The sequence below is a fragment of the Octopus bimaculoides genome, chromosome 2 (genome assembly GCF_046866305.1).
Source record: "Octopus bimaculoides isolate indiv1 chromosome 2, ASM4686630v1, whole genome shotgun sequence".
Classification (NCBI taxonomy): Eukaryota; Metazoa; Mollusca; class Cephalopoda; order Octopoda; family Octopodidae; genus Octopus; species Octopus bimaculoides.
Genome location: NC_142929.1, coordinates 180,139,249 through 180,162,545, shown reverse-complemented (window position 1 = coordinate 180,162,545; position 23,297 = coordinate 180,139,249). Strand labels below are relative to the sequence as shown.

Here is a 23,297-nt window from a genome sequence, read left to right as displayed (position 1 = left end):
TTTCTTGGCTAAAAGTTACCCTGATAACCAATCATTACTTTAGTCATATCACTTCAGCTATCACAAGAAATCAGCTAATTTTAGAAGCAGATATTTTCTAATATCATCCCTTAATCTGAAAACTACAACTTTCTCTCAGTCTCTATATTCATTGACTCGATTTTATTCACAAAAGCTCGCTCCTCACAAATGTTGGCATCTTGTAAAAGGAATAAAAAGCCCTTTGATGTAAGAAAAATGCCAGTAATGCAAAGGGTGCCAATGAAATTAGTATCATTGTTCTGACATAAAAGAATAAGACATAATGCTATTCAGATAATAAATACATGTACCTTCTTTCTTGTTTCTTCCTTCTCTCATTTTTTGTTATATTACAAGTTGTAGCAAAGAGATAACCACTGTATCTTTAAAGATGAAGCTTGAAATTACAGAACACAAAATACTTTGCAAATATGCAATTATATTCCTCTACAGGAATTCTAAGAATCTCATATAATTTTCAACTTAGTTGTATGACTCTTAGTTTACTTACCAGCAATGAACTATAGACTCAATACAAAGATTTTGTAGAATTTTAATTCTACAGTTTCAACTACTACAAGACAGAAATAACTGCCTTCTTTTGACAAAATTCAATACTTCATAAACATGAAGAACTCCTTAATTATTCCAACAGATGGATATAAACCACATTCATAGTCAATACAATAAACTCTGACAAACAACAGAAAATATTTCAAATTCACATAGAAATACTTTCCTCAATAAAAGTGGTAAAAATTATACAGCATTTGGACCAAAAAGTTATCTTTGATAAAAGCGGAAGAGCAAGTAAATTTAACATAACCAGTTAAACCTGAATAGAATCAATCAAATCATACTTTTGAGGCAGCCATTAACATAGACAAATAACAGCAGCATTTAGCCATTTCAAAAAATCAATGGCAAAGTGTAGAAAAAAAAGTTTTAGCTAAAATTAATTCCGGAAAATTGATACAAAGCAATATTTCCAAAAACTTTATATACTTGTGATTATAGTATCATAAGTAATGGACAAAGGAGACACAAAATGGAACAATTTTATCAAAGTTTCTAATCCGGATAAGTACATTTGATATGTATTAGATTAAGTGAAATATTAGGTATTTACTGACCATTCCAAATTAATATGGTCAAACCTCGTTTTCATTTTTCCCTTTAAGTACTGATTTATGAAAAAGAACAATATTACAAATCAAACAATTCAAACAAGCAAAATTTCATTAAAGAGTGTCTTGTGTTTTTTATAGACTAAACCTTCTGACAATTGTAGATTTCTTTGTATCATGGAAACCTAATATAAGTAGATGATGTCTTACAATACTTGATAAAACAATAGAAGGAAATATAGATCTAAAAGATGAGGCACAGCAATGTGATGCCATATTCTATAAACTCACATATCATTTTGTGTGTTGCATCTTAAGATAATTACTAAACTCAATCAGAAGACATGTCAAAAGCATTTTCTCACAACCTCAGAAATAAAAAAAATGTTATGTACATACCGTACATTGTGGAAGAAAAAAAAAACTAAAATTCTCAAAAATATATATATATAATGCCAAAGATAAAAATGTAAGTAAATAAAAAACACATCAAAGTAAACATCAAAGGAAAACATTTTAAATTTAAATTTAAATCAAATACAATTTTTGGTAACAAAATTTCTCCTTTGAAATGGTAGATAAACAAATAAAAATTGACTGTCAAAAGAAATACAACCTTATTCCTAACTGGATAATTCAACAGATTCTTCAAAAAATTAGTCTTCTAGTTTCGTTGTGATATATCACAGATATAGAAAAACAGACCTGTTACTTTTACTTTTCTTGGTAGAATTCTAATTCCAGCCAAGTTACAAGGCTGTTCATGGTGTTTACACATCATAATGTAAGCAAGTGTGCGATGTGACACTAATAAACAGATTTAGTTCAGAATTATTAACAACATTTTCCTCGTCTTCTGGAACTCTTTAAGATAAATCATATCAATAGAGAAAAGTGATGCATTTTCATCAGCACTTTCATCCAATAAGCCATCAGAAAGGAAATAAATTCCATATATAATGATTTAAAAATAAACATTCAAACATAGTAAAACAACTTTTGAACAAAACAGAATTGTTCCCTGCTCAATAAATGGAGAGTGGAAGTGTTGCAAAAAAAAAATAATAATGATGATAATAATAATAATAATAATAATAATTCTTTCTACTAAAGGCACAAGGCCTGAAGTTTGTGGGAGGGGGACAGTCGATTACATCGACCACAGTGTTTCACTGGCACTTAATTTATCGACCCCGAAAGGATGAAAGGCAAAGTCAACCTCAGCGGAATTTGAACTCAGAACGTAAAAATGAACGAAATGCTGCTAAGCATTTCGTCCAGCATGCTAACGATTCTGCCAGCTCGCCGCCTTAATAATAATAATAATAATAATAATAATAATAATAATAATAATAATAATCCTTTCCTTTCTACTATAAGCATAAGACCTAAAATTTTGAGGGGAAGGGAAAGTCAATTACATTAACCCCAGTACTCAACTGGTACTTATTTTTATCGACCCCGAAAGGATGAAAGGCAAAGTTGACCTCACAGCAGTTTGAACTCAGAACATAAAAAATGGATGAAATACCACTAAGCATTTTGTCCAGCATGCTAACAACTCTGTCAGCTTGCCACCTTAATAATAATGATAAATAATAATAATAATAATAATAATAATAATAATAAATAATAATGATAATAATAATAATAATAATAAATAATAAATAATAATAATAATAATAATAATAATAATAAATAATAATAATAATAAATAATAATAATAATAATAATTAATAATAATAATAAATAATAATAATAATAATAATAATAATAATAAATAATTATAATAATAATAATAATAATAATAATAATAAATAATAATAATAATAAATAATAAATAATAATAATAATAATAATAATAATAATGATAAATAATAATAATAATAATAATAATAATAATAATAATAATAATAATAATAATAATAATAATAATAATAAATAATAATTTCAACACTCAACTGAATTCTCATGTATCTAAAGTATAAACAGAAAACATTTACAGCTACTTTCAGAAATTTTTATAAAGTTTCAAAACATTATTGCTTCCACTTTAGAGTACATATTTGGGCAATGTGATCTGACGGGAACACAACACTGGGCAATGCTGTATGCAGTACGACTTCACTATCATCAGGTAATGGAACCACTTCTGCCACATCAAAACATGTATTGTCATAAAAGATGTAGTCCAAAGTAGCGTTGAAACCACCAACATAATTCGTATAAACCGGGTAGCCACAACCACTGGACAGAGAAAAGAAGTGATTCAAATTCATTCCCAAAATAGAATCCGTACTTCCATTTACTGAAACAAAAATTTTAAAAAAAACATTAATCAACAGAATATGTTGATACATTGCAAAAAAGACTCAACTGGCATCCTATATATAAACTTCCACTTCCAAAACACAGACCATACTTCCAAAACACAGACCATACTTCCAAACCCATCACTCTAAACATAAAGTGTATTTATATGTAAACAAAATGAGAACCACTCCCAAAATTCACCATTCCTAAAAAATTCCTCCTAAGAACGACTATATCCACCTATCCACCACTGGACAAAATAACATGAATCTTGGAAGGCAACACTGGAAGTCTATGACTTATTTCCCTTTCCTATACCTAATCCATTTTACTAAGTTGTACTCCTCTCACACTCTAAGTTTTGGTCCTGTTCTTCTTATGACCTCTTCAATAAGAAAAATATACTGTACCTATTGGTAACTGATTCTTGTATGTATTGGCTCTCCTAACCATTTAGTCCCTCTGAAGAAGCCTAGAGGCACACTCAACATCCAAACTTTATCTACCCATCCCTACAGAACACTGAAGAGATGGAGATAGCATGGAGGATATCGTTGCCTCTTGGCAGAAACGGCCGTAAGGAACTGATCTTTTACTCTTTTATGTATGACTAGTACATATGTGTGTAACACAATTTTTGCATGTGTATGTATTCTTATAATACTTCCTTATGTTTTAGAATAAATAGACATAATAGAGTGTCTACCGGCTGATGTATGTCATTTTTGTATCCCCTCCATTTTCTTTTTTACCGAAAATATTTATATATATATATATATATATTTATATATATCATCATCATCATCATCGTTTAACATCTGCTTTCCATGCTGGCATGGGTTGGACGGTTTGACTGGCAACTGGTAAGCTAGATGGCTGCACCAGGCTCCAATCTGATTTGGCAGAGTTTCTACAGCTGGATGCCCTTCCTAACGCCAACCACTCCAAGAGTGTAGTGGGTGCTTTTACATGCCACCGGCACGAGGGCCAGCCAGGCGGTACTGGCAACGGCCACGCTCAAATGGTATTTTTACGTGTCACCTGCACAGGTGCCAGTCCAGCAACACTGGCAGCGCCCTTACTCGAATGTTGTTTTTCACGTACCACTGGCACAAGTGCCAGTAAGGCGACGCTGGTAACGATCATGCTTGAATGGTTCTTTTTATGTGCCACTGGCACGGAGTCCAGTTAGCAGCCCTGGCAACGGTCACGCTCAGATGGTGTTCTTAGTGCTCCACTAGCACGGATGCCAGTCATGCGGTGCTGTCATCGAATTTGATTTCGATTTCACTTGCCTCAACAGATCTTCGCAAGCAGAGTTTAGTGTCCAATGACAGAAAGGTTTGCCTCAGTGGGCTGGTTACACGACTGGCATAGGCCACGGACTATGGTCTCACTTGGCTTGTCAGGTTTTCTCATGCACAGCATATTTCCAAAGGTCTCAGTCACAAGTCATTGCCTCGGTGAGGCATAATGTTCAAAGGCTGTGCTTCACCACCTCATCTCAGGTCTTCCTGGGTCTACCTCTTCCACAGTTTCCCTCAACCACTAGGGCGTGACACTTTTTTACACGGCTATCCTCATCCATTTGCACCACATGATCATACCAGTGCAATCATCTCTCTTGCACACCACATCTGATGCTTCTTAGGTCCAACTTTTCTCTCAAGGCACTTATAGTCTGTCAAGTATGCACACTGACATTACACATCCATCAGACCATACTGGCTTCATTCATTGCAAGCTTACACATGTCCTCAGCAGTCATGGCCCATGTTTCACTGCCATGTAGCATGGTTGTTCGTACTTTTTACTCTGAGCAAGAGGCCCTTTGTCACCAGCAGAGGTAGGAGCTCTCTGAACTTTGCCCAGGCTATTCTTATTCAAGCAGCTACACTTTCAGAGCACCCACCCCCGTGGTCACCTAGGTAACGGAAGCTATCAACTACTTCTAGTTTTTCTCCCTGGAATGTGGCAGAAGTTGTTCTCTGCACAGTTTTAGTGTTTATTGCTCCTGAGCATCTGCCACATACAAAAACTATCTTGCTAGTTAGCCTTCCTTTGATATTGCTGCACCTCTTATGTGTCCATAGCTTACAAAGGGCACATCTTATAGAGTTTCTACCTACGCTTTTCTACAGATCAAGCAGGGTCATCTACCTGAAGGGGTTTGTGGTTTGTCTGCCTTCCTACTTATTAGGACTTTGGTTTAAGCTAGGTTGACTCTAAGGCCCTTATATATATATATATATATATATATATATGAAGTGAGCTAGGGAAATAGATTCACATACAAATGAGTTAAAGAAAAGATAATTTCACAAGTATTTAATACAAATAACTATCTTATGCTGGGTGAAATGACAAGCACAAGATAAAATTACAAGATTGTTAGAACAGACCTTAGAAAATTAAATTTTATATATCAGATGATGTAAGAACAAGATAAATTAAAAGCAATTGTATTGCAGATTTGTCCAGCTTATAACAGAATGAGAAAATGGTTGTCAAGTTGATATATTGCTATGTTAAATACCTAACATTTTATCTGATAAACATTAATAAAGTATGATTTTTTTTAATCAAGATTATATATAAACAAGACTTCACTCTAACTGAAATCTATAGTATAGAGATATTATATTAATAAAATAAATTATATTAATAAAATAAATTATATTGATAAAATAATTATGAAAGTCAAATAGTTTTTACAGTGTATTATCAAAGCGATTTATTAAAAAAACAAACTAAATAGAACATTTTCTACAATCAAGAATACTACACAAGACAGAAAAAATAGAAATTAGTTTAGAAATATTGTTAATAAGTAAATAAATACCTGGAAACCTACAATTTTTGTTAACCAAGTAAGAAACTTAAGTATGAATAACTTCCCTTGCTTTTAAATTGTTGGTTCGACAGCATTTATGTATATGGCAAGTTCTACAACCACGTTTACAACGTTTTCCCTTCAGGAATCTATCTCATTCGCAAACCATCACTTTACCTCATATTTCAAATCCCACATCAAATCTTTAAAATTTTTTTCTTACTTTTAATTTTAAATCAGAATTAATTAACATATAAGTGTGTATATGTGAGTTGGCGTTAGGAAGGGCATCCAGCTGTAGAAACTCTGCCAAATTAGATTGGAGCCTGGTGTTGCCATCCGGTTTCACCAGTCCTCAGTCAAATCGTCCAACCCATGCTAGCATGGAAAGCGGACGTTAAACGATGATGATGATGATGATGATGATATGTAAATGTGAAAATATATACATTACATTTCCATTCTTTAAAATCTGCTGTTATGCTTCCTGTTGTCATGAATAAATTCACTCCTCGCTCAGGATCACTGTTGAAATCACCACAGAAAACTAATGATATATTCTGACCCTAAAAAAAAAAAAGGAGAAATAATGAGAGACTATTATTTGTGTTGTTTATGTTAAATTATCTTAGATAAGTTAATTTATGTTAAAGTAAACAAGCAATAAAAATAGAACTACTTTGAGATTCATCACATCAAGGAACTGATATTGAATCAAATTTGTTGGATCAATATTATTACTGGTTTGTTGGATCAATATTATTACCAGTTTTTTGGATCAATATTATTACCGGTTTAACAACTGGTAAAGGACCAAGCTGTAATCAGCACATCACATTTCAGACTTAAATGCTCAAATACTGTAGACACCCAAATTCATAACTTGATACTAATATAAGTGAGACATTCATTTATATACTTTCTTCTCTATGAAATTGTCATATGCATAAGAAAGCACACCTCCCTCACTATCCTCTAGGGCAATGCCTTTTCCATTTCGTCTGCTGGGGCCATGGGACAGTCTGACTTACGGGATATTGTATGTCCCACTCCTTGAATACTTAGATCCATGCAATAATTCATTAGCCACAGAGTAAATGGTTAACTATTACAATAAATAAAAGTATATAAACAGATAAAACTTAATATTTTAACTCCTTTAATGTTGGCAGAGCTAATCTGCCTGCCATTTACATAAGAAAAAAGATCATTATTCCTTAAATTTATCACACTAGCTTGGTTTGAATAATTTATAATATTAAAAGGTGACAAATAAAGAGATGGTTGGATAAATGAAAGACCAAACAGTCTACATTCCAATGTTACATCTTGTTCAAGAATAAACAAGTAGCAAGCAATATAGTCCACATGAAAAGAGGTAAATAACGAGTGTTGGTAGATAACTAATTGACTGGCTGGAAGAAAAATAGTTTTAAACATTGTTTGATATACTTCTCTTGCACATTTAATTTCCTACTCTAATGTTTGCCAATGATTTTATGTTATTTTGTGTGTGTGTGTGTGTGTGTGTGTGTGTGTGTGTGTGTGTGTGTGTGTGTATGCATGTTTATCATCCTGTTAGAATCATACAAATTTTCAAAACATCTGACTACAGATAACTGATCATCTCGAGTCAAGTAGAATTCTCTAGCTACCAGCATTCGAAGCTATTTCACCTCATCTGACTCTGAAGTCATCAGCTTTAAGACACACAGTTCCTCATGACTCTCAAATTCTTTCCACGCTAATAGCACTAGCAAAGAAGTCAAATCGCTTGTTATTAAAACACATTAGCAAGTATTCCATATCTCTGACCTAACACCAACTTTCAAAACATTCTAACTTCTTTCTCACTTCTAAACCCCTCCCACAACTATCATCCTCTTTGTCCCAATCAGATCAGCTATTACCCACAACAACACACCTCACATTTTCCAACAACACACCACTTCGAAACACTGTTTTGAATGCTGCCAGTTCTTGCAGGAATACTCATGACAGTTAAGGTGCTTTGTATTTGAATGATACAAGACAGTTAAGCAGGTAACCAATACCTATGTACATCTTCTTACACCCCATCATAAGACCAAATCCTACAACTTCACACATCCCCAGTCGTCATGTAAAACTGTGCAACAGTAGTACAAACAAAGAACAATAACAGAAGACCATTGGGAATACAAGCAATACTTTCATGCATCATATGACCTGCTAGTTCTTTCACTGCCTACATTAAAGCCAAAACTTCTTATCCATCTCCAGTAGGAATCACTACTAACTTTGTAGAATCCTCTTAGCTGCCAATTCACAGTTAATATGGCTCTCTATATAGAACTCCTAAAGATAAAGCCACTGCATTTGCTGCCTATCTGGCTTCAAACTCCACATTGGACTCAGACAACAAAACTGCTCCCAATCTCTCCTACTCCATTTATCTCACCACCACAAATACACAGTTGCCATGTGTGGAAATTTATCCTTCCAATCCAACAAGGAAACTAGTCCTAACAAAATCCACTCCATTACCTTCAAACAGTGTGCTCAAAGATCTAGCCCCTTTCCTTGACAAATTTTAATCTTTCAATTTCTACAACAATCAAGGCTGTTGGTATGAAGTTTGCTTCCCAACCACATGGTTTTGGATTCAGACCCACTCAGTGGCACCTTGGGCAAGTATCTTCGATTATAGCCTAAGGCCAACCAAAGCTTTGTGTGTGGATTTAGTAGATGGAAACTGAAAGAAGCTCTCATGTGTGTATGTTTGTGTGCTTGTGTGCTACTGTTTCCTTGCCTTCACATCATGTGATAGTTGTAAATGAGTATCACCATCATGCGAGTGATGCCTTTCATTTCAATCATCTGTGAAAACATTGACATGAGGAAATATTTACTTGGAAACAGGTAAGGGTGGTGACAGGAAGGGCATCCAGATATAGAAAAATCCACCAGATAGCAAACAATTAAATCTTGAAATGATAATTGATCACTCCATATAAGGAGCAAAAAAAATCAGGCAGAATCTCATTTATAATGAATAACAATACAAAAGAAAACAAGAAAATAGCAACATAATAAAACATCATCTGAGAGATAAAAAAAAATCTTATAAAAGTGTCAATAATTTACCTTGTTCTTGTACATTTCTTTTATATGTTCTAAATGCTTCATACAAGCAGCTATCTGTATCAGACGTATGTTATCAGCAGTTGGATAGAAATAAAGATGGGTGTTGGCCACACACAGCAACTGACCAGGCTTATCCAGTGATTCCAAAATTGACACCTGCCAAAAGACAATAAACAGAAATTTGAAATATGTTAAAAAGGATAGAATTAAAGAACTTTACCAAATAAATTTCATAAAATAATATTCAACATTGTTAATAAAATAAAAGTCTCATAAGATCAATACAATCATCATCATCATCTTAATGTCTATTTTTCCATGCTTGCATAGGTCAGACAAAATTATGTTAAAGCAGAGTTTTCTACAACTGGATGCTCTTCCGGATGCCAACCTCCAGCTGTTTCTAAGCAAGGTAATAATCCCCACCTACTGGAAAACAAACAGCTTGGATAAAGTTACATTGGAAACTGGAAACAAACAGCATCATTTGAATGCATTCTTTGTTTACAAACATCATGCGATATCTCAAGAAATCCTGACGTGCTTTGGCAGTAGACTGCAAACAAACAACACGACCTGTATGAATAGTGATACTTTTGTTTACAATCAGCAAACACACATGAAGACAAAGAGAAATATGAACTTACTCGCGTGTGCATGCACACACATGAAGACAAAGAGAAATATGAACTTACTCGCGTGTACATGCACACACACACACACACACATCAAGCTTTTTCAGTTTCCATCTATCAATTTCACACACAAGGTATTGGTCAATTTGCAGTTATAGTATTAAATGCCATTCAACAACATCTAGAAGGATTGAAACCCTAACTATGTGGGTCTGACATGAACCTCTTAACTGAATAGCCATGCCTGCACCTATATCATAAGCTTACAATATTAATGATTCTAAACAAAATAAGATACCAGTGAAATGCTACATATATTAATTAACAAGACAACTAGGTGCAGAAAGGGAATGATGGAACAATGAGGGTCAAAATAGGGATAAAGTAAACCATAATTAGAATGGAAAGCATCATAATTTGGAATGGCCAAGAATAGTATGCTGTACATGTTATAATACCATCAATACTTATCTCAACATAAAACAACGGTATTTCAAAAATAAAGTGATATTAATCTTCACCAATTTAAAGAGATTTTAAACAGTGGTGTTTTGTGGGTGGTGATAAAACAGATGTTGTTAAACAAAATACATTGTGAAAGTTGTGTTTTAGGAGTACAAGAAAGATAATCTGAATCAACAGAGTACTGAAGATGATTAAATATATTTCTCAGCTACCTTTAGTATTTGAAACTCAGAATGTTAAAAGCACCCGGCACACACAGTAAAGTGGTTGGCATTAGGAAAGGTATCCTGTCATAGAAACCAAGCCAAGTCAGACTCTCCAGCTTGTCAGCTCTGGTCAAATCGTCCTACCAATGCCAGCATGGAAAACATGTATGATGACGATGATGATGAAAGAACTAAGGTTTGAAAGTTCTTGCTAAATGCCAAATGATATAGCTCTCAATAAAGAATAAATGAAAAATAACATCATCATTGTTTTGCATCTACTTTCCATGCTGGCATGTGTTGAATGGATTGTCATGATTCAAGGCAGTTCTTATTTGAAATTACCTGCACTCCCAGCTCCCAATGGGCCAGGAAGAGAAACACATCTCTCTTATATTTTTTTATTTTTGGTATGTTTTCTGTGGTTGGATGTCCTCCTAACACTAACCTCTTTATAGAGTGTACTGGGTGCATTTTATTATGGAACCAATAGTAGAATGAAAGAGACATAGAAGTGAGAGTGTGATGGAGAGAAACTAAGTGATTGTGGTGATTGGAATGAGAGGGAGAAACAACCACAGAGGGAGCTGGAGAAAGGGTGATTGCAGAAGATAAACTGAGGTGAAAGGAAGAAGGAAGTGATAATATGACAAGAGCTACAACTTTGCAGGTGGAAAAGAGGGAGAGGTGGACAGGCATAGAAATGGTCAGTGGTAAGAGAGTAATGAATGTCAATAACAAGTTAGTTGGTGAGAGAAAGTGGTCAAGTTGGTGATGGCAAGAGATTGATAGATATCAATAACAGAATGATGTCAGGGAGAGGAAGTAATGGTTAGCAGTACAGGAGAATAAAGCAGCCCCTCCCAGGCTTTGTGATGGGAGGCATAATTACTTAGGCCTTATGAAGGGAGAAAGAAAGCAAGTGTGCTATTATCCATTTGTATGTGCTTCTCCTCAGTTATAATTCAATGGTACACTGTCTTGCAATCTGAAACATTTCAGGTCTCACATCACAAAACATATGTGAACTACTTACTTTCTGCTTCCCATCCAGCAAAGTATACCAGACATCTAGCTTCTTGGTATTGCTCTCTGATGCCCACTTTCTTCCAATCTTTCCAAGCCTATCTTTTTTTTTATTTCTTTACTAGTTCAGAAAAAACAATTATAATATGAAAGCTATTTATAAAACATAATATCATGAAAACTACTTATAGTAAGCACAATTTCCCACGTGGTTCAAAAGCATAACAACCAGTTTTATGCAAGAGCATATACCATAGTTCATCTGGACCAACTGAATTATTAAAGAAGAGCAGATAACTCTACTAGGTTGACACTCAGAGGCCTAGTGAGCACTAAGTGTAAAAGAATGACTTGTGTAAGAGTTGGTCAAACCATGTACAAGAATGCAACAAATTCAATGAAGAATTTAGTGAACAGATAGGTAAGTGTTCACTGGGGCTGTGTTTTTAACTACCATCAAATAAAAGCATCAGATTGCAGGACTGGTTGTCCTTGAAAGCTTTTATATGCTGAAGATCTAAGTCTTCAGAGTAGAAACAGAGCTAAACAAAAAATTTTAAACCGGCTGCTTAGTAGGGAATAAAGCATTGAGAATCAAAACCATAATGACCACAGTTCTAACTATTAATAAAGAACACAAAATTGCAGTGCCATCTGGGAAATGACCTTATTTGATATGTAGGAGATTACCACTCAGTGCAAGAAATGAGTACAGAAAAGGTAGACTGGCTGAAAATGAGGATATTTGATGTACAATAATTAGAAGTAGAAACTATAATGAAATAATTACCTTGGATAGCTTACATTCTCACTAAACAGTTAATAGTTTCTGTTAGGTAATCTCTGTAGTGAGCAAATAATAAGGAAGGGGTAGAAGAATTTCAAGGAGCTCTTGCTTCTGCTGGCAACAAAAGGCATCGGTCATGTAAAAAATAGACCATGTGTAAAAGCTGTTGTTCTAGTTCTTGTTGTTTAGCTTCACATCAGCTCTAACCAAGCAAGTGCATGACCAAAGACATTTCAGCTATGACTATCTCACCTTTATTTTTCATTCACATTGTATTTAAGACTACATTATCCAATGTGTGCACCTTGCACTTTTTAAGACTGTAGGAGTTAGACTTGAGAGATTTGTCTGCTATTTCTAGCAACTACATTGAAGCATGATGCTGTGTAGTGGTAGGTAATAGGTAATGAATGTGAATCAGAGTATAGAGATACAATAGTACCTGGACATTAATAATATCACATTAAATGTTACATTCATGAGACACAACTCTAAGGGTGCAAGAAAAAAATGATTGAAAATACTAAATCTCAGAAGGGAAGTGATAAGTGTAAATGCTTCTGAAGGTCTTTCAGATGATTCATTCACTACCTTCTTCAGAAAGCTAACAGACAATGTAGAGGAAAGTATTCTGCTAAAAAAACACAATAAAATGTATACATCATCATCATCATCATCATCATCATCATCATCATCGTTTAACGTCCGCTTTCCATGCTAGCATGGGTTGGACGACTTGACTGAGGACTGGTGAAACCGGATGGCAACACCAGGCTCCAATCTAAATTTGGCAGAGTTTCTACAGCTGGATGCCCTTCCTAACGCCAACCACTCAGAGAGAGTAGTAGGTGCTTTTACGTGTCACCTGCACGAAGGCCAGTCAGGCGATACTGGCAACGGCCACGCTCGAAATGGTGTCTTTTATGTGCCACCCGCACAAGCCAGTCCAGGGGCACTGGCAACGATCTCGCTCGAAAATCCTACGGAAGCCAGTCAGGCGGTACTGGCAACAGCCACGCTCAACTTACGACTATGAGTGAGATAAGAGGAATTATTCAGACAATGCCATCCTGGAGACATAGAAATTGAAACATCAGTAGAAACAAGGCTGAGTGAATCCCTGTGGTTAATACCTTAAAACTTATATTCAATTTAATTTTGAATAAAAATGTTCTAAGTCATTATTTCTAAAATAGGTACAAGGTCTTACATTTTGAGTGGAGGGGATTAGTCAGTACCATTGACCCCAGTATGTGATTAGTGTTTTATTTTAGTGACCTCAAAAGGATGAGAGTCAAAGTCAACCTTCGTGAAATTTGAACTCAGAATGTAGAGAACTAGAAGAAATTTGAACTCAGAACATAAAGTACCTGAAGAAATATTCAATGCTGTAACAATTCTGCCAACATACCAACCATTAAATACAAGCAACTCATTCACCTATTTCCTTAAATTAATATCCAAAAATAAAAATTCCAAAAGTCTTTGTTGGTTGTAAACAGTAATGTTTAACTAAAAGCTATACAAGCAACTTTCTTATCATATTAATCAGTGTTATGTCAGAACATCTGGCAGACTTTATTGCTTTAAGACAAAATTTAAGAATCAAAGTAATAAAAGTAAAAATATCTTAACTGTCTAAATAATTAGATAAGTTTTTCTTACGATTATAATTTTAGAGACTTATTAATCTCATCTTTAGAATTGAAAAGTATTTTAATATTTACCTCCACATTATGTGTCGATCATTCTGATCTCTGATCAGCATGAAGTGTCTTATTCAAAGTATAAGACCAAAATCAATCAAAATATAGCACAGATATAAATAATTAGAAATTTTCAGATCTTTCATGATGAAATTAATAACACAAAAAAATGTCTTACCTGTTGGATAGTTTGTTTCTGTAAAACTTTGTGCATTAATTGTTCATTACATTCTAACAAACTCAGTATATCTTTAAACCTGCTGTCAGACTCAATAATTTCAGACAGGACTATATCGTGTTTATCAACCAATCTGAAATGTACCAAAGATTTTTGAGAAATTAAGGCATAAGATTTTAGAGAAATGTGTTTCCAAATATTGATTAAATATATTTAACAGACAGTAATATGATGAGCAATGTAGAGCACAGGCTGGCAAAGAAGATGAAAAAAAATTGCAAGTTACATCAGAAAAGTCAGGGGAGTATGTCTAGGATTGAGAAGATCAGTTGAGCCTGTTTACATTGTTCTGGTGATTACTCTTTTACTTGTTTCAGTCATTTGACTGCGGCCATGCTGGAGCACCACCTTTAGTCGAGCAAATCGACCCCAGGACTTATTCTTTGTAAGCCTAGTACTTATTCTATCGGTCTCTTTTGCCGAACCGCTAAGTTACGGGGACGCAAACACACCAGCATCGGTTGTCAAGCGATGGTGGGGGGACAAACACAGACACAAAAATATATACACACACATACATATATATATATACACACATATATACGACGGGCTTCTTTCAGTTTCCATCTATCAAATCCACTCACAAGGCTTTGGTCGGCCCGAGGCTATAGTAGAAGACATTTGTCCAAGGTGCCACGCAGTGGGACTGAACCCGGAACCATGTGGCTGGTAAGCAAGCTACTTACCACACAGCCACTCTGGCAGTGGAAGGAATTAAGAGCAAGTGAATATTTTCCTTCATGCTCCTGAATAAAGGAAACCCTAACGAAGGTAAAACTCAATTGCTTTACTATTCACACATTCAACCACACAGACATTATTAGTGATATCAATTTTATGAAACAGGTGTGAGGTGAGATTTTATAAAAGACTAGCAGGAACTTATATTGCAATCTCATGACTACTTTAGTTCAGAGGACAAAGGTAATCTAACCAAAGTGTATAAGTCTTTTTAGCAAAAGCAGTTTTTATAAAGTCGAGACTTTTTATTTTTTTTCTGGTAAAAGGCAGATAAAGAAGTAAACACAGTAATATCTTGTTTAGTGATCCATATTAGCTGCATGTTAAGAAGAGTGAATGGCTCAAATTATTTGAGACAGCAACAAGGCAATAACTGAAGAAAACAGAAAGAAAGTGTCCTTTATCTATTTGGGATACATAATTGTATGTTATTTTCTTAAAGTAATAAGGATAAATTATTTCAGTAATAGTGTTTAAAGCAGGAGAATTGTTATTGCCTAAAAATTAGGGCATTTGTTGTATCACAGGAGATAAAAATAGATAAAACTTTTATAAGCTGGATAAATGTTGTATAGTCCCAGCTAAAATCAGATCAAGCAGTCCTATTACCGAAGATGATCCAACAGTTATTATCCTGTCTTTTATTCATACACACTGTTTCCTGTATTACATTATCTAAAGTGTCCATCCTTTTCATATGATAGTATGGCTTGATTTGGGAGAGATTTGGCTGCATATTTCTGGTAGATTTAGTGACTATGCAAGGATCTCATTAGCTTGTATGATAAAGAGTTTAATAAGTTTAAAGTGGGATTATGAAAAAAAAATATGAATGTTTAATAGAAGCATATGTGATTTATATAAAAACATTTTTACAAACAAGAAAACTTTAATTTTCTTATACACACATACTCTAATATGCTTCCATAGATATAAAGAAAAGCATGGTTGTTAACCTAGCTGGACAAGGACAGACTAATTAGTCAAACTGTTTTTTTTACTGTTTTAATTATTACAGGTTGACATTCAAGGAAAAGGTAGGAAGAGAAAAATAATCTAGCAAATATGCAGCTATTAAAGTGAAAATAAATATTTGGTTTAAGAAGTAAACGTTGTCAGCATATGGGAGACATAATAGATATGTATTGTTTTAACAAAAGAAAAGAAGAAGGGCAAAAAAGGAAAGAAAAAAAAGAGAGAGAAGCTGCATGTATAACACATAACTTAGAAACAGCGCCACAGATGTACCAACACACACGAGATTGAAACATAGCAGACCTCACACACTTCTCATGAAGAATTCCGGAAGAAGTTTCGTGAGACCACTATTGAGACGCTTCCGAAAAAAGAAAACTGTTTGAAAACAGTTTATAGCAGAGACTCCAGCTAAGAAGATCTGAAGAAGGAATTGTAATTCCGAAATATCATCGGACTGTAGATAACCAAATTACAACAGGTATATAGTCCATTTTTTTTGTTTTATAGTGCATTGTTGTACCATTTTAAACCTTTATTCTTTACAAACAATACACAATGCTTCAAGCAAACTACAATACTCTCCTATAATAGATATATTTAAATGTCTTGTGTAGAGTAGAACAAAGTTTATAAAAGCAGTGATCATTGTAGTAGTGAGAAAAGTTGAGGAAAAAATTCTAGCTTCACAGAGGATTAGATTAGGTTAATCAATTATACAGAGTGTACACAAAAAGTGAAGAGAGAGGGATTATAAACCAATTGTCCAAAAAAATTGTTCCTTCTATTTTTACAAGAATTCTAAGAGGCTAGAGACAAAGGATAACATTATGACCAATGCTTCTAATATTAAGGACACTTTTATAATTTTTTTCCTCAAGATCATCTTCATTAAATCATGCTTTGATTGTTTCTATCTAGTCAGGTTTCCTTACTTTATTGAAAATATTTCACTGCAATACATACTAAACTTTTGACACCTACAGCATACAATTTACACTTTGAATTATACTTGCTAAAATGTATTGAAATACAGAATGAGTTAAAACACCTAAGAGTCAACCTTTATAAAAGGAGTAGATTTTCGTGTTGTTTGAAAAGTGTTGATAAAGTGAATGCTATGTGTGAGATCTGAAATAGTCCTTACATTTCATTAAAAGAGAAAATATTAAAACTTACTTGAACTTTGATTTGTTAAAGAATGTTGCACTACCCTCAGGCACTTGACCTGCTTTTAAACAGAGAAGACCTTCAAAACCAGACAAAGACAGGTCTGGTAACAAATCATGCTCAAATACTTTTTTGTCCACTTCTTGAAGACAAATAAGATCAGCATTGTAACCTGGAAGGAAATAATATTGCAAACTATCATAAAACTGAGAGAATTAATAAGCATTATCTTAACTCATGAAATTAAGACAATGTTATGCAAACATCTTGTAATATATAAAATGTTAGCTAATTCAAAGTAAAATATTTTTCTGTTTTTGTAACATTTCAAGGCTAGTCCCGTTAATAGACATTAGAAACAGAAACAAAATATAATTGAGAAGATTGAATTTATTTTTGTTCATTTTGATATATTTTTTCAAGAATAATCTGCACTTTTTTCTCCAAATTTTTAAGTCTAATTATAAGGGGTGCATATTTCCCACAAGGACTAAATGCTACCCATTATTTCTCAGTTAAATTTAATCACCATATTTAAGATGACATAACCAGCATGTATTTGTATCTATTACCTGATGTATAATGTAGAGCTAAGATGAATCTAATAATTTTATATTTTTTCTATGGTAATGATAATATATTAAATATATAGTGCAACAGGCAGACACATCCCATGGAATTCTGCTGTCAGCCTTTAGTATGGAAGACCAAAATTTAAAATTTTCATAGTCAAAAATATTATCTGAATTATTAAATATGAAGATTAAATTAATAAATAACCAATAAGAATAATATACAGATATCATTATCATTGAGATGTGAATATAATTTACAAAAACAAATACTTCTGTTCTTTAAATACTATAAACATTATAATGAAATGTCACCATATATCATCATTGTTTAATGTCCGCTTTCCATGCTAGCATGGGTTGGACGATTTGACTGAGGACTGGTGAAACCGGATGGCAATACCAGGCTCCAATCTAATTTGGCAGAGTTTCTACAGCTGGATGCCCTTCCTAACGCCAACCACTCAGAGAGTGTAGTATATATACATATATATATATATATATATATATATATAAAATATGTAAGTATTTGATAACGTAAATATTTCACCAAAAATATATCTCAAATGCTTGTAAGTATGCTTTTGTGCTGGTGAACTTTTTACTGGTTGACTTTACACCAGATATACATTTACATCCTACAGTGGAAAAGCTCAACGGTCATATTCAAATTTGCTTATAGTTTTAAAGATAATTGAACTTTTTCAATGTCTATTAGACAGCAATCATAATATATCTGACTATACACTTTTTTTTAGATGTCATGTCCTAAAGAAAAATTCAATGAATAAATATGTTATAACTAATTTACTCAGTAAAGCTACAATGTCAAAAAATAGATCTGATTAATTCTATAAAGATCAATAAACTTCCATCTCCATGTAGTTTTTAATAGTTGAAAGAGAATCTTTTTTTTCTTTTTTTTATCAGAACAATAATAATAGAAAATCTGGCAGGACATCAATACAAAAGTAAAGAAGAGAGCTTACTGAAGCTTAAGATTAATTTTTATCATCAATTCCTGAATCAATAGATATATTCAGTTTACCTGTGATTTCCTTTAATAGGAGTGGAGTTCTGTAATCAATATTGAGAGCATAGGCAGGACAATAGGGATACAGTTGTTCCCTACTGAAGTCTGAATCCGAGTAAAGGTCCGCCAGGATGTTATAGGTTACTACTCGTATTCTGAGAAACAGAAAGAAGAAATTAATACAGAGATTTATTTTACTGGTTTTTACTATTCATATACATTTTTCTCTCCTAACTTCAATGAGTTTAAAACATGCATAATGATAAAAGAACTGCAAAGAAATTTTGTGATTAAGAAATTGGCTTTCTAACTACATAGTTTCAGATTCAGTCCCACAATACACCAGCTTAGATAGATGTCATCTACTCTAGCCCCAGACCAACCAAAACCTTGAGAATGGATTTGGTAGATGGAAACTGAAAAAAAACCCATCGTGTGTGTGTGTCTTTCTCTCTCTCTCCTTGATTTGACATTGTGAAAGTTGTAAACAAGTGTCACCACACAAGTGTCACCACACAAGTGTCACCACACAAGTGTCACCACACAAGTGGCATCATTTGCTTCCAATCCTCTGTGACAACATATCAGGTCCTGAAGAAATATCACCTTGCTTGGAAACAAGTGAAGTTTGGTGACAGGAAATGCATCTAGCTATAGGAAATTGTTTCGACAGAAAATCTGCCTGACCCATGCAAGCATGGAAAAGTAGACATTAAGATGACGATGATGATATAGTGTGGTATACACACACACACACACACACACACACACACACACACACACATATTTATTATATCTATATATATATATATAGATATATGTGTGTGAGTAGTGTGTGTGTCTATATATCTATATATAGGAACTAGTTTCGGACAGTCAATGCGCTAGAAATAGCAGCATACCAAAAACGTGAGCGGGCAAGACATTTAAAATCACCTAAAAAAGCTACCAGATTTTATAATAATATTTAACCCATTACTCATGTTCTCATACTGAATATATAAGTCGCAGTAAATATTTTCTGCGGATATATTCCTGGAATTAGCGCGCCAAAACGAAGACTTTTGAATTTTACCATTAAGCTGTAATTAGCAGAACCATATGCACGCACACCAATGGCGGTGGGCAACTCTGTATACGATTCTGATGATTACGGTACATTACAAATCAGGCTGATGAGGAATAGACAAATGGTAAGAATTTGTTAAATCCGAAACTAGTTCCTGTTTAATAATGCTTTTTTAGGTGATTTTAAATGTCTTGCCCGCTCACGTTTTTGGTATGCTGCTATATTTCGGTCTTAATAGACACAAGATGTGATCTATTTCTAGCGCATTGACTGTCCACGTTAGTGGTCGACGTTATTTTTTTAAATGTACCTTAATCCTCTGAGATTGCAGATAATATTTCTGAATCTCTTTGATTCTTTAGATGCGCTGGCCTCCTGATAATTATTCGATATTAATTAATATATGACTAATTACCAGATTTTATAATAATATCTATCTATCTATATATATATATATATATATGCACATACACATACAGATATATATACATACATGTACACATGCACACATGTATATATACATGTATGTACATGCATGTACATGTACACACACACGCACATTTTCACTATCATATTTCCAATGATTTTCACCACATCTAGAAACATTGACTAGACAATTGGTGTGAACATCAACAGCAAGCTAGTAACGCACCTACAGTTCGCAGATATCATACTCATTACTCATTACTGAAACCATACATCAGCTGCAGACGATGCTGATAGAGCTGGACACCTATCACTCCACAGTAGCCCTTAATATGAACCACATCTATACAAAATACATGCCGTCCGAAAACATAGCACAAGGCTGTATAGAGTTGAGAAACAATTGAAATCAAGGAAATAAATGAGTATATCTATTAAATGTATACAATGAATATATACTGGGACAAGTGGAAAGCGTAAAAAGATATGGATGAGAGGAAAGTGTTGAATGTTGAAAAGATAAGAGGGTCAGATAGGTGCACTAACATCCCTACTTACATTGGAATCATAGTACAAAGAGGTGTATGCACATACGTGCCTCCGTACGGATGTATGTATGTACGTACATGCCTACGTAAAAATGTATGTATGGACGTACATACCTACGTACGTATGTATGTATATACGTATGTACCTACGTACGTATGTATATACATACGTACCTGCGTACGTATGTATGGATGTACGTATGTATGGATGTACGTATGTATGGATGTACGTACCTACGTACGTAAGTGTGGATGTACAAACGCACCTGCGTATGTATGTATGGATGTATGTACGTACCTAAGTATGTATGTATGGATGTACGTACGTACCTACGTATGTATGTATGTACGTACGTACCTACGTACGTATGTATGGATGTACGTACCAACGAACGTATGTATAGATGTACGTACGTATGTATGGATGTATGTACGTATGTATGGATGTACATATGTATGTATGGATATGCGTATGTATGAATGTACGTATGTATGGATGTACGTACGTACCTACGTATGTATGTATGTATGAACGTACGTACCTATGTACGTATGTATGTATGTACGTTCGTGCCTACGTACGTATGTATGCATGTACGTACGTGCCTACGTACCTATGTATGTATGTACGTACGTATATATGTAAGTACGTGCCTACGTATGTATGTATGTATGTACTACATACATACGTATGTATGTACGTACGTACCTACGTACGTATGTATGTACGTCCGTACCTACGTACTTATGTTTGTATATACGTACGTATGTATGGATGAACGTACGTACCTACGTACGTATGTATGGATGTACGTACGTACTTACGTACGTATGTATGTATGTATGTACGTACGTACCTACGTTCGTATGTATGTATGTACGTACGTACCTACGTCCGTATGTATGTATGTACGTACCTACGAACGTATGTATGGATGTACGTACATACCTACGTACGTATGTATGGATGTACGTACGTACCTTCGTACGTATGTATGGATGTAAGTACATACCTACGTACATATGTATCGATGTACTTACGTACCTACATATGTATGTACGGAGGTAGGTACGTACGTAACTACGCATGTATGCCTATACAGACGTAGGTACATACGTACCTAGGCATGTATGCATGCACGTACGTACGTAACTACGTATGTATGCATGTACGTACGTACGTAAGTATGGATGCACGTTCGCACCTACGTATATATGTATGGATGTACGCACGTACCTACGTACGTATGTCTGTATGTACGTACGTATCTACGTATGTATATATGTATGTACGTACGTATCTACGTCCGTATGTATGGATGTACGTACCTACCAACGTACGTATGTATGCATATACGTACGTATGTATGAATGTACGTACGCACCTATGTATGTATGTATGTAAGTACGTACCTACGTACATATGTATGGATGTACATACGTACCTACGTACGTATGTATGGATATACGTACGTACCTACGTTCGTATGTATGGATGTAAGTACATACCTACGTACATATGTATGGATGTACTTACGTACCTACATATGTATGTACGGAAGTAGGTACGTACGTAACTACGCATGTATGCATGTACAGACGTAGGTACGTACGTACCTAGGAATGTATGCATGCACGTACGTACGTAACTACGTCCGTATGCATGTACGTACGTAAGTATGGATGCACGTTCGCACCTACGTATATATGTATGGATGTACGCACGTACCTACGTACGTATGTCTGTATGTACGTACGTATCTACGTATGTATGTATGTATGTACGTACGTATCTACGTCCGTATGTATGGATGTACGTACCTACCAACGTACGTATGTATGCATATACGTACGTATGTATGAATGTACGTACGTACCTACGTACGTATGTATGTATGTATGTAAGTACGTACCTACGTACGTATGTATGGATGTACATACGTACCTACGTACGTATGTATGGATGTACGTACGTACCTATGTTCATATGTATGGATGTACGTACTTGCTTACGTACGTATGTATTGATGTATGTACGTGCCTACGTACGTATGTATGTATGTACGTACGTATGTATGTACGTACGTACCTACGCACGTACCTACCTACGTATGTATGTATGTAAGTGCGTAGCGACGTACGTATGTATCTATATGTGCGTACCTACGTACATATGTATGTACGTGCGTACCTACGTACATATGTATGTATATACGTGCGTACCTACTTACGTATGTATTTAGTACGTACGTACCTACGTACATATGTATGTATGTACGT

At 34.4% G+C, this 23,297-nt stretch overlaps 1 protein-coding gene across 1 annotated transcript in view; it reads right to left on the bottom strand.

Moving 5' to 3' along the window:
- Positions 1 to 3,154: 3,154 nt before the first annotated feature.
- LOC106882813 (2',5'-phosphodiesterase 12) overlaps positions 3,155 to 23,297 on the bottom strand; it is a 51,481-nt gene continuing 31,338 nt past the window's right edge. The window contains exons 2-7 of the mRNA XM_052965764.2: positions 18,990 to 19,129; positions 17,379 to 17,541; positions 14,424 to 14,556; positions 9,421 to 9,576; positions 6,749 to 6,860; positions 3,155 to 3,456 (exon numbers count right to left, since the gene is read on the bottom strand). Coding sequence (XP_052821724.1) covers positions 3,188 to 3,456; positions 6,749 to 6,860; positions 9,421 to 9,576; positions 14,424 to 14,556; positions 17,379 to 17,541; positions 18,990 to 19,129 — 973 coding nt within the window. The 3' untranslated portion in view covers positions 3,155 to 3,187. The remainder of the gene's footprint in view (positions 3,457 to 6,748; positions 6,861 to 9,420; positions 9,577 to 14,423; positions 14,557 to 17,378; positions 17,542 to 18,989; positions 19,130 to 23,297) is intronic.